Source organism: Cupressus sempervirens, chromosome 9, assembly GCF_028749045.1.
Source record: "Cupressus sempervirens isolate cs-2001-9-10 chromosome 9, ASM2874904v1, whole genome shotgun sequence".
NCBI lineage: Eukaryota > Viridiplantae > Streptophyta > Pinopsida > Cupressales > Cupressaceae > Cupressus > Cupressus sempervirens.
The window spans coordinates 385,325,117-385,342,218 of NC_143126.1; the positions used below are offsets into that span (position 1 = coordinate 385,325,117).

General features: G+C 39.4%; 1 protein-coding gene across 3 annotated transcripts in view; it reads left to right on the plus strand.

Moving 5' to 3' along the window:
- The first annotated feature begins 719 nt into the window (after nucleotides 1-719).
- The window catches only part of LOC149538878 (outer envelope pore protein 21, chloroplastic-like), a 242,304-nt gene continuing 225,921 nt past the window's right edge, over nucleotides 720-17,102 (plus strand). For 2 of the 3 annotated variants that reach the window (XM_089800253.1, XM_089800252.1), the window contains exon 1: nucleotides 720-909. In XM_089800253.1, the coding sequence (XP_089656379.1) occupies nucleotides 817-909 (93 nt within the window). In that variant the 5' untranslated portion in view covers nucleotides 720-816. The remainder of the gene's footprint in view (nucleotides 910-17,102) is intronic. The other variant, XM_089800251.1, reaches the window with a different exon arrangement.

The window sequence follows — 17,102 nt, forward strand, 5'->3', positions numbered from 1 at the left end:
TAACAAATTCTAATTGATCTTTGTATTTGTTAAAATCTAAATTTTAAAAATATGCACTATTATATTTGTTTTTGACTTATCATATCATTAATATAAATAACAAAAAGCTATTCAAGTATTGTTCCATGCCCATTAAAAGATATTAAATTATAATCAATGTAAATTGTAATAGTTTAGTGGACATTGTGAAAGTTTGGAATTAACGATAAGGTCAGAGGATTTTTCGGATTGCTTAAGATTTGTTTACTAAAACTAACTCCATTGTAATAGCTTTTAATTTTCATATTCTTAGTTTTTCGACACATTGCTATTGACACATATTTAAGGCATTTTGGGACACGGTGCCTCAACTAGTTAAATTTATTGACATGTATTTAAGGCCATTTTACAAGCATTTACCATAGTCTTATAGCTACCCAAATTTTTTGCTTTTTTCGTTCTCCAAAAATAAGAATTTCGCCCGAGAAATTAACGATGAGCCAATCAGAATTGAAAAATTTCAACATCATAAATGATTTAAAACCTAAAGTCGTTGAAACTTTAGCCGTCAAAAATATATGTGGCATGAAAATTAATTATATGAGATAACCGGAAAACGTTATACTTTTAGTAGGGACTAATAATAATAATAATAAAAGAAGAAATACTCTTCTAATTGCGTGCATAAGCTGCTAGTTATATATATATATATATATATGGCAAAAACTTATATAGAGAGAGTATATTGGGCGAAAACCGATATAAATTGGTTAAAAGAAACATTTTATCTCATTCGAACTCAGCATCCTTGCACCTCTGCGTTTTGAGGAGAAGAGAATGGAGACCTATTTGAGTTATAATGCGGACGAGAAGCATCTCCATATCCAAGCCAAGGAGAAGTTTTCCATCGACCCCTCCTCCTTCGTGCAGGTATGCATCCCAGAAATTTATGCTGCTCCAAATAATAGGCTTCGAATGCCTCTGTTTTCTTCGTAAAAGAAATTATAGGATTTGAGCATCGCCAAGTTTGCATGACGGAATGCGTTATGCGTCCTCCAGTCACATGACTCGGGTAGGATATGTTTATGGCATTATACCTGCTCAATCATCCACGGAAATTCTAAAGCACGCTGCCGCTGCAACCTGAGATTCTTTTTGTTATGGTCCGAGTTACAAACAGCAGCGGGATGATATACTTATTACTTGTTGAGTATTTGGCCACACGAGGGAAAGCTGTTTCCTGAAATGTCATTCACCCATACAAACAGTCATAGTGTCCTCCATCTTTACCTCTTAAAACTATATACGTAGATCAGCTACTGGTAACTATAGCTTCCAAACTTTGGATTCACATGATCTTCAGAAAATGCCCAATATATTGTTCTGATGTAGAGTGAAGCTTATAAATTCTACTCTTGAAGTCTTTCCGAATCCATAAAGGTTGAATGCCCGTAGGCCGCTGCTTTCAGTGGATGTGTTCTCTGGTGCTCACTTCTCTCTTTATATGTACATGTTCTCTCCAATTCTTTGGAGGGGTTCGGTGATCATCCTAATGTCAGCCTAAAGGTTGTTTGCACGCCTAGCCTCCTATTATTTATTCTAAATATCAAGAGCTCCCCACGTGATTAAGCAGCAAGAGGAAAGGATTCACTCAGCCTCAATCCTTATGATGGTTGAGTGTGTAATGTTCCCATCATAAAATAAATATATAATCAAAGCTTTGTTTGTGGGCCGATTGATTTAGTATATCTCGGACCTATTTTTATTTTAATTGTTTTCCGTAGGTGTTGCCGTTGGCTGTCTGTAAATCCTCAGAAGTTCCTCCTAAGGGTATTTAAGCATGGCATGTAGGAAGTAATTGGTAGGCGATTTGGATTATATTTTCTTATATTCTGAACTCTAGTGGAATTCTCTGTTGTTCGCCATTTCGGAAGTGAAAGATCTACCCTACTTGACTAATTTGATTTCGGTGGGATTCAACCTCACCCTATTCCGTCTTTGTATTATTTGCTCGGATCTGGCAAATCCGCATACCATCTTTGTTTGCAAATACATATATCTTTATATATGGGATTGGATTGCAAATACTTTTATTGGCATTAATTGGTGTGTTTGGCAAATATATTGTTCACATTGTTTTGGCATCTCAGATTGGAGCTCAAGTCGTGGTGAACGACCCTCAATTATCCTCCTCCCTCCACTATACAACCACTTGTAACTCGCAGACCATAGGGGCCCATTTTCGCTCCACTATAGAGACCTCCATTTTGTTCACCCCCACACACTTGGCTATCGTACTACTGTACGACCATCTCCCAACGGCCACACTTGGCCACCGTATGGTCATCCAACAAACACCATACAAACTACCCCACAACTATCGTATGAGCTGTCACCAACAGAGCATTTTGTCTCCTCCACACCCGGTCAGTCCTGCACATCCCGTACTACTATAAGGTCAACCTAGACAACCGTTCGACTAACACACTTCATATTGTGCGGACATCATTGGATTGTGTTTCGTGGTTTTTGAAGCTTACTTGTGGGTTTGAGACTTGAGTATCAAGCAACGTGCAGCTCGGAGTAGAACATTACAGTGGTATTAGAGCCAAAGATCTTGCCAGCCTGTGAATAGTGAATGAAAGTTTACAGCCGGAAAAGGAGATACCACTCAGTTGATAGAATGGAAGATCAAGAATCCACTCCTGCGGAAGTCATGACACTATTGAGGGATCTTTTGAGGAATCAAACACAAATCAATGACACTGAGCGAGAAACTCTTCGAAAACTGGTAGACAATAAGATATCTGGAGAACAAAATGGTCATAGTACCGACTCGGTTTCGGGAAAGACAAATCCTCATTCGACACACTCTCGACCTTCCATGCCGACTTTCCCTACGTGGACGGAGGTATCGCACGGATGAAGACAACCAGCCTTTGAGGAAATTCAAGAACAGTTGAAAGAAGACTGGAAGAATGCAAACTTGGAAGAGGATATATCACACAAAGATTACGCGGAATTGAGAATGCGATTTTCCGGATGTGGAAACTGAGGATATTTTAACGACAATCTTAGAAGAAACTTGAGTAAAGTAAATTTGTCACAATTTGATGGATTTAGATCCATATCTGCCCAAGCATTGGTAATGAAGGCCAATACTTAGTTCTAGCTTAATCTAATGCCAGAAGAAGAAGCAATTACATTTGCAGCACTTGACTTGGAGGGAGTGGCACATGAATGGTGGCATCATGGCACTATTACGCTGGGGCATGACCAAGTAAATACTTATGCAAAATTTATTGAAAGAATGATAGATCGATTTGATGGTAAAGGTCTGGAACTTAATATCAAAGAGTTGGCACAATTGAGGCTAACTGGATCAGTGGACCAATACATCACATAATTTCAGAAACTCTTTGTTTTGGTTACGAATATTTCCAAAAGGAGGTGGATAGCACTCTTGATGGATGGACTGATAGAACCATTGAGGGGTTAGGTAAAAGGTTTCAATCCTGCCACCCTTTCGGAGGCTATAAAAAAGGCGCAAAGCATGGCATCATCATGGACATCATCCTCTCGAGGTTACTCCTACTCCAAACCGCTAGTATTTCCAAAGGACAAAGTTAACAAACCTCTGCCGAAGAAGCCTTCATTGGATGAAGCTACTAGATAGTAGCTTCGAAGGAAGAAATTATGTTTTAATTGTAAGGAGCCATGGGAACCTGGGCATAGATGCCTCGGTAAAGGGAAAATACACTACATTGAAGTCATATTTGATGATGAGGATGATCAAGAGAATCTATCCATAGAGGACGATCACCCCCATGAAGACTCCAAAATAGTTAATTTGAACTGTACCGAAGAGAATCACCGCATTGGTACGGTGGGGAGGAACCATCGCCCTGGCTAGGAGCTCGAGATGTACAGTATTCCGAGTACAGGGAACCCTTCAAGGATAGAGGGTCATTGTGATGCTTGATAGCGGAGCCACTCTAAGCTTCATAAACTCATCTTTGGTGAAAAGAAGTGGTCTACCTACAAAGACGCACGCACAATTCGAGGTCAAGGTCACTGGAGGGCCACCTTTACCCTACACGCACCTTGTTCCCCAACTTAGTATCACCATGGCTAATCACACTGTGACGAAGGATTTTTTTATAGTGGACATGGATGATATGGAGGTTATTCTAGGCATATAGTGGATGGAGACAGTAGATGAATACATACAAAGTTTCAAGCAAATGGACTTTACTTTTGTTGTCGATAGAAAGAAGGTTGTTCTCCATGGGATGGTCAATGAGGGACCAAAGGAAGTTTTGGCATAGCGGATGGAGGCCATTTTTTGGCATGATGACATTGTAGGGGTTGCATATTGTTTCGTTTCGAAAGAACCAATAAAGGGACAACGGACACCACACTGGGATGATGATCTCTAAAATATCTTGAGTACCTATGATAAAGTTTTAATACACATTACTCCTAGCATACCTCCCCATCATGGGTTTGAGTATACCATCGAGTTGGAAGTTGGTGCCAAACCAGTGATCACCACGCCATACTGCTTGATGGAGCCCAAATTTACAAGGTTTTGGGCCTCCATTTAAATGATTTTTCTAAGCTTTCTATCCCATTATCTCATAATAGTGCTAAGAATATTTGATGATAGAGCATATGTTCTACTCATTGGTGCTGGGCTCAATCAAATCAGGTTTTCCATCAGAAAATGCACATGAGTTCCAGGAGTGTTACATAGATCTCTCTAGAAAGTTGGAAATGATCAACCTTAAGCATGAGCCAAGTGGAAAAGTCTTTGTATATGGAGATGCAAATCTGGAGTTACTAGCACGACATTTACATTTGTCAATTGTGAAAGTTCTTACAGCCATAAATGTTGATTTATACATCTGCTGAAAGGTAAGAACTAAGAGAGAGAGGGGATGAGAGCTGCTTGTTCATTCCTGATACAAGTCATCAAGTCTGCAATGGAAAGCCTCCATACTGCCTTTATATATCAATTGGCAAATCTCCTTCAGTGTCATTGGCTCTAGATTGCCTAATATTGAACAAGAGTTGATATACTTGTTCCGATGCTGAAAAAAATGTAGTAAAATCACCTCACAAAATCATGACATCCTAATGATCGCTATAGATAGAACATATTACAGCCATCATTCACAATATATTTAAAACATGATACATCTATAAGAAGACAGGTGGGAGATAATTCATAAACCAAAGCTAAAGTGTGAATCTTATGACAATGATGATCACTTGCCATGTTTGAACAGTGTTGTTTGTCTTATTTGGAATGAGACCCAACACCAAAAGGAAGAAGATTTCATTGAATTGATTCTCATATCCTATCTACTCTAGTGATTATAGATATCGATAATGATGGTGCTATTAATAATTTCATTCTGAATCAAAAACATCGAGGCTTTGATTTTGTGCATGAACCACTTCCAGTTTTTGGCAAGAATTTTGAGGATGTTGAAGATAAGACTATAAAGATATCTTACGATTCAGTTCTCAATTCCAAAAATTGATCAAAAACTCCATCTATGAAGAGCCATCAAATATCAAATTTGAACCAAACTTAAAATTTGCAGATGTCATCAGGCATACACTCTGCACTTTTAGAGGGATATACACGCATTTGCACAGAATAATCAGAACATGAGCACATACAGGAGCTGATACTCGAGGTCAACAAAGTAGGATAATAGTGCATTGATGAAAGATTTTAGACATTTTATCATGCCACCTAGATATCGTGCGCATAAGTTCATTCTTCCTTTGGTTGAAGCTACAGACGCTTCAAAGCATTCGAAGAATATGCATATGGAATTTTTTGCTCTGTTGAAGGGCTTCCAAAATCACAATCCGTGTTTGATGATAGAGGAATAGATGGATGTAGAGGATATATCATGATTGTTGAGAACTTGAAGCCAAAATAGACAAAGAAATGCCACGATGGAGTTAGATTTCTATTGACAAGTCATTAAAGCCCATCGAATAATGAAAGAAATTGTTTATTCCATCGATTTTGTTAAACTAAAGACACTCCATAGTCCCATAAAAGGAGAAAGCTCGTGTTATTAAGAAGAGACATGATAATTTTATCTTAATTGCAAAAAGTGACTACTCAGATGATTGAGTATTCCTAACAAGACGATGTATTAAAATATTTTAAAAGTCAGGTCCATAAAGAATATATATATGATTCATTTGTTGGAACACAAAAAGACATTCAAACTATCATATTCTCAAGAAGAAGCATTTTATATTTGTTTGTATGGAGGAATAAGGGCTTAAATATGACTTGTAGTATAAATTCAATTATTTAATTTTTGTAATAAAATAAAAATGTTTTTTGTTTATTTTTAAACGACGTGGAGATTTAAACTGTAGATGAATCGTCCTTTGTAATTATTATTTGGAATTCTGTGTACAATTTAAATTGTCGGATAAGTGGACATGGTCATTTAGCATTTTAAATTTGATCATCATAGATATTGTGAAATATAAAATTGTTTCCTTATTTGTGTCCAGTTTGTCTCCTAAAGTTAAAATTCAATCTGGACTAATTTAAGATTGCATAATATTTGGTCTGTCGCATCTTGATTATTTAATTGTTGGCAGTTAAAGTGCATAGAACATTATAAAGTTGTACGTGAAAATTCACTGAAGTTGACTCAATTGCTCGGATGAGCAGAGGCATTGGTCATTCTATTATTGAAGTCAAGAAATCTATATTTTCCTTCCTACAAACATTAAATTCATTATTAACAAATTTTATACAAAGCATTCAATTATTTCAAGTACTCAGCATTCAGTTTCATTTTAATCGAGTTCGAGGACCTTGCTAGCCGGAGAATTGCAAAGCTTAAATTCGCTTTAGAAAAGCTCTGAACCAAGTATTCAGGTTTACGGAGAAGGCCTACCCGCCTAGGTGTAGCAGAGCCTGAAGTGCAGGGGAATCAAGGTGATTTTCATTTGTTGGCTAGAACTGATTGCGGAATCCTATCGGAGAAGTGGCAGGCTCTTGGATTTTCAATCTGCGGTTTTGGGAACCAACACCGCCATCCCAAAAAATTCAAAGATAAGATTGAGAAGATTCAGGAGCTGCTTGAGAAAGGATGGATACGTCCCAACTCTAGCCCTTTTGCATCATCAATAGTATTGGTAAAAAAGAAGGATGGGACGATGCGCATGTGTGTGGACTACTGTGCGTTGAATAAGAAGACAATAAAAAATAGATACCCTATTCTTAGGATCGATGAATTGTTAGATGAGCTGCATGCTGCAGTTTATTTTTCTAAAATAGATCTCCATTCCGGATACCATCAGATCCACATGTAGGAAGAAGACATGGAGAAGACGGCTTTTCATTGTCACTACAAGCATTATGAGTTCCTAGTCATGATTAACGAATGCACCAGCTAATTTTCGGTCTTGCATGATTCGCATCTTCAACAAACAATTGTGTAAGTACTTGCTGGTATTCTTTGATGATATCCTTATTTACAACAAAACTTGGGAAGAACACCTGAGACATTTGAATGAAGTCCTAGGGATAATGAAGGCTTAGTCCTTGTTCGCCAAGCAATTCAAGTGTGAATTTGAAATGACAAAAATATTGTACGTAGGGCATGTTGTTAGTAAATATGGAGTGTAGGTCCACTAGGAGAAGATTCAAGCTATCCTTGATTGGCCTCCACCAAGATCTCTCTCTAAGTTGCGAGTGTTCTTGGGATTGTGTAGTTATTACCAAAGGTTTGTAAAAGGATTCTCTAGCTCAGTGCACCATTAACAAATTTGACTAAGAAAGGTTCCTTCCAGTGGAACGAAAATGCAACACACTTTTGATAAGTTAAAAAAAGAAACGAGCACTTGCTTGGTTCTGTTCTTATCTGACTTTACTCAACCATTCATTCTAGAGTGTGATGCATCCGGAGAGGGCATTGGCGCGGTATTAATACAAGATAGACACTCTATAGCCTATAAGAGTCGAAAGCTTACACAAACAGAGCATTGATATTCCATTTATGACAAAGAGATGTAGGCCATCGTGCATGCATTGACCAAGTTCTGATAGTATTTGGTAGGTGCCAAGTTTGTCGTCCGTACTGATCATAATAGGTTGATGATGGAGAGGGTCTAGAGTTCTAGTGTTTATCTCCTCTAAGTTATAGTTGACTCCTTTGAACCATCCAATGGTTCCTTCCTTTAATGTTCACTTTCCACCTATCTTGGCCTTTAAGGCTCTTAATTCAACTTGCCTCCTAGGTACAGTTGAGTTGTCACAAGAACAATGTCAACTAATTTGGGTAGTAGTCCCACTAGCCCTTGTTTACCTTGTTTCACCCCTTAGAACTCCAAACCCTTGCTTAGGATCTTTCTCACACACATCTTTAGGTCCTTACCAATGTATTTGTTACCTTCCATATCCTTCTTAGACCTTTCAAACACTTCTGGCCATCTTAGCAATCACTTTGCTGTTGCTACCTACTTTAGGCCTAATTAGGCCTAATTGTATTAGTTCTGTTTTCTCTGCTGATTTTTGCAAATTCTTTCACTCAATGTAATGTTCTCGTTATAAAATAAATCATTAATCAAACTATTGTTATTGGGCTGATTGATTTAATATATCTTGGACCCATTTTTGTTTTGTTTCCATAGTTTGTGTTGCCATCGGCTATCTTTGTACACCCTTGGAAAGTTTTTCCTGACGGGTATTTAAGCACGGCTTGTTGGTAGTCATTATGTATGGGATTTGCTTATGTTTGTATTGCGAATTCTTGTTAGGATTCTCTGTTGCTCACCATTTCGAAAGTGAAAGATCTTCCCTATTTTGTTTGTTTCCAGTTTCGGTGGGATTCAACCCTCACCCTATTTCGTTGCCTGTAATACTTCACTCGGATCTGGAAAATTGGAGCACCATCTCTTGGCAAATATTAATTGAAGGATATTCGTGTTCAAATCTCTATTCTCGTTTGTTCTGTCTAATTAATTCGGGATTAATAGTTTATGGTGCATAATTGTCTTCCATCCATACCCCCTCCGTGTCTGACAACCTCCATTGCAACTCCGTATTGCCACTCTACCATCTGTACGACCTCCAAGTTCATTGTTCTGCATGGAAGCTTACCGTACGACCTTCATAGCTTACTATACGACCAACTCTCTCTCCAAACTTCCTCCCTCCATACCGTACAAACCTTCATTCTTCTACTGTCTCCACCGTGAGACAGTTATCTGCTCCCCATCATACAAACTGCTACAGTCACCCTCCTCCACCACTGTACTGATGCAGGAGCATCCAGTGGTGTAAGGGCAATCCTGTATCACCCAAAAATATGCTTAGTGTTAGTTTCTGTTTAAAGTGTTTTCATTTCTGGATACCCATTTGGGTCAAATAAAGATTCCAACTCTTATAGTTCCATTATTGGTTTTCTGGGTTAGAGTTTTTGAGCCCCTTGCGATATGTGCCAATGTAGGAAATAGGTTATTTTGTGATTGAACTATAATTATAATGAGTTATAGGGATGATTATACTTATAATTTAAAGCACTCCAAAAAAAGAATCAGGTCAAAAGGCTTTAAGGTTTGAAAGTTCTTGCAGTTTTAAGTTGCCTGGAGACCTCCTAAGAGCACTTTAAAGTCAGATTTGAGGCACTAAACGGCCTCGTATGGGCCCAATAAATGGGGGACAGACAAAGCTGATCCATATGGCTATAGAGCACGTGGAGAGCTTTCCGGAAATGTAAACGGTTTGTCAATCGGAGTCCCGAATCAAAAGCTATGCCTCCCGGAAGTTGGACTACCATTTCTAGATTCTTCTAATTTTACACCGACTTTTGACGTGTATTCTAGAATCTTTTGTTTTGGTGGTGGATGCCAAATGGCATATTCTAAAATGTATTCCTAACCCTAAACCTAATTTGGTTTACTTAAGGACATTTTTGGCATTGTAAAGGCAGTTTTTGGTGGAGTTTTGAAGAAGGTATTGTGAGAAGGATTTTCTCCAGAATCTGATAACATTGTAAGCCCATAGGGCATGTCGTGGAGTCTATTTTTGTTGTATTGGATCTAATAGCATATCACTTCTGATAATAATATTCCCCTTTTCCTGTTGTGTTCATTTTTGTCTTGGGTTGTGTCCCCATTACGTACAGACATCATTAGCTACCGTACGACCTTCCTGTGTGCTTGGACTAATATTGTACAAGTTTCCTGTGTGCTTGGGTTGACACCATATGGCTTGTACTACCCACCATATTGCCTAGTGCTTCATCCCCATACATTTTCCCTCACGTTTTTCACCTCCAGGAATATCAAACTCATTTTTCTACGGTGATTACTAGTTGGGAACATTACAGTGTTATCAGAGCTTTAGTCCTGCTAGCCTATGGACAGTGAATGAGAGTTTATAGCTGGAAAAGAAGAACCCATTCTGTGGATAGAATGGCTGTAGAACTGGAACCCACAACTGCTGAACTCGTGGCACTATTGAGAGAACTTGCGAGGAATCTGGCACAGATCAACAATACTCAGCGACTCATGGAAGAAACTCTTAAGAAGTTGGCAGACAATAAAATATCCGGTGAACAAAATGGTCATAGCACGGACTTGGTGTTGGGTAAAGCAAACCCTCATCCAACACACACAAAGGGAAGCAACCTACCTTTGAAGAAATGCAAGAACAACTGAGAGAAGACTGGAAGAATGCGAATTTGGAGGAAGATATATCCTACAAAGATTACGTAGATCTAAGAATGAGATAATTGAGAGGCGAAAATTGAGGATATTTTAACGATGATCTCAGGAGGAAGTTGAGTAAAGTAAATTTGTCTCCATTTGATAGATCTAGATCCATATCCATGCAAGCGTGGGTAATGAAGGTCGATCCTTACTTCCAGCTTAATCTTATGCCAGAAGAAGAAGCAATTAAATTTGCGGCATTGCACTTGGAGGGAGTTGCGCATGAATGGTGGCATCACGACACCATCACATTGGAGCATGATCAAATAAATACTTATGCGGAACTCAGTAAGAGATTGATAGATTGATTTGATGGTAAAGATTCGGAACTCAATCAAAGATTTGGCACAACTGAGACAAACTGGATCAGTCGACAAGTACATTGCGAAATTTTAGAAACTCTTTGTTTTGGTCATAAACATTTCTGAAAGAAGACAGATAGTGCTCTTCATGGATGGACTAACAGAACCACTGAAGGGTTGGGTAAAGGAGTTCAATCTTGCCAGCCTGTTGGAGGCCATTAAGAAGGCAAGGAGTATGGCATCAACATCAACGTCTTCCTCACGAAGTTACTCACATTCCAAACCGTTGTCGTTCCCGAGGGACAAAGATAACAAACTGCCGCCGAAAAAGCTGTCGTTGGACGAAGCTACTAGACTGGAGCTCTGAAGGAAGAAACTATGTTTCAACTGTAACAGACTATGGGAACTTGGGCACAAATGCCTCAGGAAAGGAAAAATCCACTACATTGAGGTCGTGTCTGATGATGAGGACGAACATGAAGATATACCCTCTGAAGACAACCAACCTTACGAGGACACCAAAATGGTTAGTTTGAACCATACGAAAAGAATTGTAGCACTGGTACAATACGGAGGAAACTATCGCCCTAGCCAGTAGCCCGAGATGCACGGTGTTTCATGTATGGGGAACCCTTCAAGGACAAAGGGTTATGGTGATGCTGGATAGCGGAGCCACTCTAAACTTTATAAACTCATCTTCGGTGAAAGGAAGAGGTCTACCTACGAAGACGCATGCAAGATTCTAGGTCAAGGTTGCCGGAGGGACTCTTCTGCCCTGCACACACCTTGTTCCTCAGCTAAGTATCACAATGGCGAATCACACGAGGATTTCTTCATAGTGGACCTTGACAATATAGAGGTTATTTTGGGCATACAGTGGATGGAGACACTTGATGAATACACTCAGAGCTTCAAATAGATGGACTTCACTTTTGTTGTCGATGGAAAGGTTGTTCTCCATGGAATGGCAAATGAGGGTCCAAAGAAAGTTTCTGCACATCGGATGGAGACAATTTTTCGGTGTGATGACATTGCTTGGGTTGCACGCTGTTTTGTCTCGGTAGAACCTATAAAAGCGCAACAGACGCCTCCCCAGGATGATGATCTCTAGAATGTTTTGAGTGATCTTGATAAAGTTTTTATAGACATTCCTCCTAGCATACCGCCTCATCGAGGGTTTGAACATACTATCTAGTTGGAAGTAAGAGCCAAGCCGGTCATAACCACACCCTACCACCATCTCAAGAAATTCAAAGACGAGATCGAAAAGACGATTCAAGAACTGCTAGAGAAAGGATGGATGCGTCCCAGTTCTAGCCCTTTTGTGTTATCAGTGGTATTGGTTAAAAAGGACGAGACGATGCGCATGTGTGTGGATTACCATGCGTTGTGTGGTATTGGTTAAAAAGGACGAGACGATGCGCATGTGTGTGGATTACCATGCGTTGAATAAAAAAGAAAGAAAAATAGATACCCTATTCCAAGGATAGATGAGTTGCTAGATGAATTACATGGCACAGTCTATTTTCCAAAAATAGATCTCCATTCTAGATACCATCAGATCCGCATGAGGGAAGAAGACGTGGAAAAGATGACCTTTCGTTGTCACTATGGGCAGTATGAGTTCCTGGTCATGCCGTTCGTATTAATGAATGCATTTGCTACATTCCAATCATGCATGAATCGAATCTTCAACAAACAATTACGTAAGTACTTACTGGTATTTTTTGATGATATTTTAATTTATAGCAGGACATGGGAGGAGCACTTGAAGCATTTGGATGAAGTCCTATAGATCATGAAGGATCAATCCTTGTTTGTCGAGCGATCCAAGTGTGAATTTGATATAATAAAAATATTGTACTTGGCGCATGTTGTCAGTAAATATGGAGTTCAAGTTAATCAGGAGAAGATTCAGGCTATCCTTGATTAGCTTCCCCCAAAATCACTCATAAAGTTGCGAGAATTTTTTGGACTATGTAGTTATTACCGGAGGTTTGTAAAAGGATTCTTTCAACTCAGCGCTCCATTAATAGATCTGACAAGAAAGGTGTTCTTCCAGTGGAATGAAAAGGCGCAACTCACTTTTGATAGATTGAAAGAAGCAATGAGCTCTTGCCCTGTACTTGCATTGCCTGATTTCACTCAACCGTTCATTTTGGAGTGCGACGCATCAGGAGAAGGCATTGGCGTGGTATTGATGCAAGATAGACACCCCATAGCCTATGAGAGTAGGAAGCTTACGCAAACAGAACGCTTATATTCCATTTATAACAAAGAGATGTTAGCCATCGTACATGCACTAACCAAGTTTGGCAGTATCTGGTGGGTGTCAAGTATGTTGTTCAGATAGATCACAATAGTCTGAGATATTTTTTGGAGCAACGAGAGTTGAATGAGAGGCAACAAAATTGGGTAAGCAAGGTTCAGGCTTTTGATTTTGACATTGAATATGTGAAAGGAAAGAACAATGTGGTTGCAGATGCCTTGTCCAATAAACCCACCAACTGCTTACTAACCCAAATTTCAGTTGACTGGAAAGCACATTTGTTGGTAGAATATTCCAAAAACACATTTGCCTGTGAGCTAACAACATCCAGGATGATCGATACAAAGTGGTGGATGACATCATTTACCATAAGAGTCAGATATTTTTAGTGCCGGAATCCAAATTGAAGTAGAAAATTTTGAAGGAGGTATATGACTCACCCTTGGCAAGGCGCCTAGGCTTCCTCAAAACTTGTAGACATCTCAGGGAGAGGTTTTCATGGAAAGGTCTTAAAGGAGACGTATTGCAGTATGTAAGAGAGTGTGCAGTCTGCCAATAGAACAAATCTGAACATATTTTACCCGTCAGGTTACTGCAACCTCTGCCAATTCCAGAACAAAAGTGGGTAAGTATCTCGATGGATTTCATTACTAGACTTCCCAAGGTGAACGAAAAGGATTGTATTTTTGTGGTGGTTGACAGACTGACAAAGTACACACATTTCTTTGCCATCCCCTTAGACTTTCAGGCCGCATAGGTAGTCAATCTATTTTCAAAGAAGTCTTTCATTTACATGGGTTACCCCAAAATATTGTCAGTGATCGGGATGAATGATTTATCAGTATCTTTTGGACAAAATTGTTTTGACTGGCAAGAACAAAATTGTCGCCATGCACTAGTTAACACCCTTAGACGGATAGACGAAAATTGTGAACAAGTTGCTTGAAGGTTACGTGCGGAACTACATTTCGGCACAACAATGGGCGTTGGTCAAATGGATGCACCTAAGGGAATATTACTACAATTTATCACATGTCCATCAGGATGGCACCATTCAAAGCACTATACGAGTACAAACTCCTTTCCTTCATCAACATATTTCTGGGTGATAGTCGCGCACCAAGGGTGAGGGATTGGCTTCAGGAGGGACAAGACATCCTGAGATGCTGGAAGGAAAACTTACAACGGGCACAAAATCAACAGAAAATGTATGCCGATAGACATCGAATTGAGAGAAGTTTCAAAGTGGGAAACTTGGTCTATCTCAGACTTCAACCATACTGGCAATCCTCGTTGAAGAAAAAGGGAAAAGAAAAATTGAAGCCACGATTTTATGGCCCTTATCGGGTAGTTCGCCCCATCAGTGAAGTTGCCTATGAGTTGGAACTTCCAGAGGGGAGCTGTATTCATAATATTTTTAATGTTTTCTACCTTAAGAAAGTTGTGGGACAGAACGTCATGATAGCTGCAGGCCTTTTGCCACTCAATGAAGAAGGAAAGCTCATATTGAACTAGCTGAGATCATCGAAGTACGTGAGAAGACTCTATGGAACCACACGGTGAAGGAATATTTGGTACATTGGAAATACTTGTCATTGGATGATGTGATGTGGGAGGGCGAGCACATTCTATAGCATTTGGCATTGCATTTGTTTGAGGACAAGCAAAATTTGGGACGGGAGGACTGTAATGTTCTCGTTATAAAATAAATCATTAATCAAACTATTGTTAATGGGACGATTGATTTAATATATCTCAGACGCATTTTTGTTTTATTTTCGTATTTTGTGTTGTCGTCAGCTATCTTTGTACACCCTCAGAAAGTTTTTTCCGACGGGTATTTAAGCACGGCTTGTTGGTAGTCATTAGGTATGCGATTTGATTATACTTCTTTGTACTGCAAATTCCTATTGGGATTCTTTGTTGTTCGCCATTTCAGAAGTGAAAGATCGTCCTTATTTGGTTTGTTCTCGATTTCGATGGGATTCAACCCTCACCTTATTCCATCGCCTATAATACTTCGCTCGGATTTGGCAACATCTCTTGGCAAATATTAATTGAAGGATATTCGTGTTCAAATCTCTATTCTTGTTGGTTTTGTCTGATTAATTCGGGATTAATAGTTTATGGTGCATAACTATCTTCCATCCGTACCCCCTCCATGTTTGACAACCTTCATTGCAACTCCGTATTGCCACTCTATCATCTATATGGCCTCCAAGTTCATTGTTCAACATGCAAGCTTACCATACGACCTTCATAGCTTACTATACGACCAGCTCTCTCTCCAAACTTCATACCGTACAGATGTCTAGGTCTACCGTATGGACCTTCATTGTCCTGCTGTCTCCACTGTATGACAGTCATCTGCTTCCCACTGTACAGATTGCTACAGTCACCCTACACCACCATACAAACATCATCAGCTACCATACGACTTTCCTGTGTGCTTGGATTGATATTGTACGATCTTCCTGTGTGCTTGGGTTGACATTGTATGACCTGTACTACCCCACTGTACTGCCTAGTGCTTCATCCCCATACATTTTCGCTCACATTTTTCACCTCCAGGAATATTAGACTCATTTTTCTAGGGTGATTACCAGTTGGGAACATTACACTCAACCCTATGGAAGACCATGTGATTTTGAAAGCCATCACCTAGCCCTTCAAGAATCCAAAATTACAGAGCTTCAAGTCACCTACAACCCTAATTGCTCTCAGGCCCTAGTTCCTAAGCTATCTCTTAGGTCTTTGGACCAGTCACAACAAAAAACACCCAATAGGCCTTCAAACTGCATACCCACCCCTGCAACCATTTGTTCCTTAAAGGGGACACTCTAGGGCTTCCATCCATGCCATTGAGTTGGTCATACCATATCATGGGTGTGCTTTCCAGTTAGTTCTTTACACTGTCCAGGCTCACCTACTCCAAGTAGTCAACCTAGGGCATCACTCCAAAATTAGGAGTTCAGTTGCAAGAACAAAAATGAAAACAAAATCACTATGTACAAATCCTAACCTACCATTCCATAGGGTTTCATGCATTTTCAACCATGAATGATCAAGTTAGGGCCATTTTAGTGCTTGCAACTCTGAAAATGGAAGTTGCGGCCATTGTCTCCTAAAATACAGTATAACTCTTCAATCCCTCAACTTGGAAATGAACTTGAATATGCAAAAGAAAGCTAAATCAAAACTCTACATTCCCATGAAGTCAGATTATGCAATCCAATCCATACGCAACCATACAAGAGGGTAAAAACATTGTAAATGCAAGGAAAAACCCAGAAAACGTTTGTACAGGTTGTTCACACGTGTGATCTGCAACTAAATCTTCATCATTCGTCAAAAATCTTCATCCCATGCTCAAATACCCAGCATGGGTGGTTTCAACCATTCATTCCTTCATTTGCAACTTCTTACAAAAGCTGCAAAGGTTGCTTGAGCAACTTTTGAGCATTTTTTGCAACATTTGAGCATTTCTTGCTTTTGAGCATTTTAGCCAACTTGATGCTCCTTGACCTTTCTTAGGACCCTAGTTAGGACCCTTAGGACCCTAAAAGACACCATGTCCCATAGTTGCACAAACTTAGCAACTTTTGGTCCACTTGACAACATTTTGACAACGTTTTGCCCTGATGAGCAACTTGTGCTCTGACAAACAAATTAGGACAAGTTTGGATCCAAAGACCATTGGATCTTGTTAGACTTACACAAAAACTCTTAACTAACCCTAAACAACATCTAAACCAACATCAAACCAACAATGGAGGTGCTCTGCA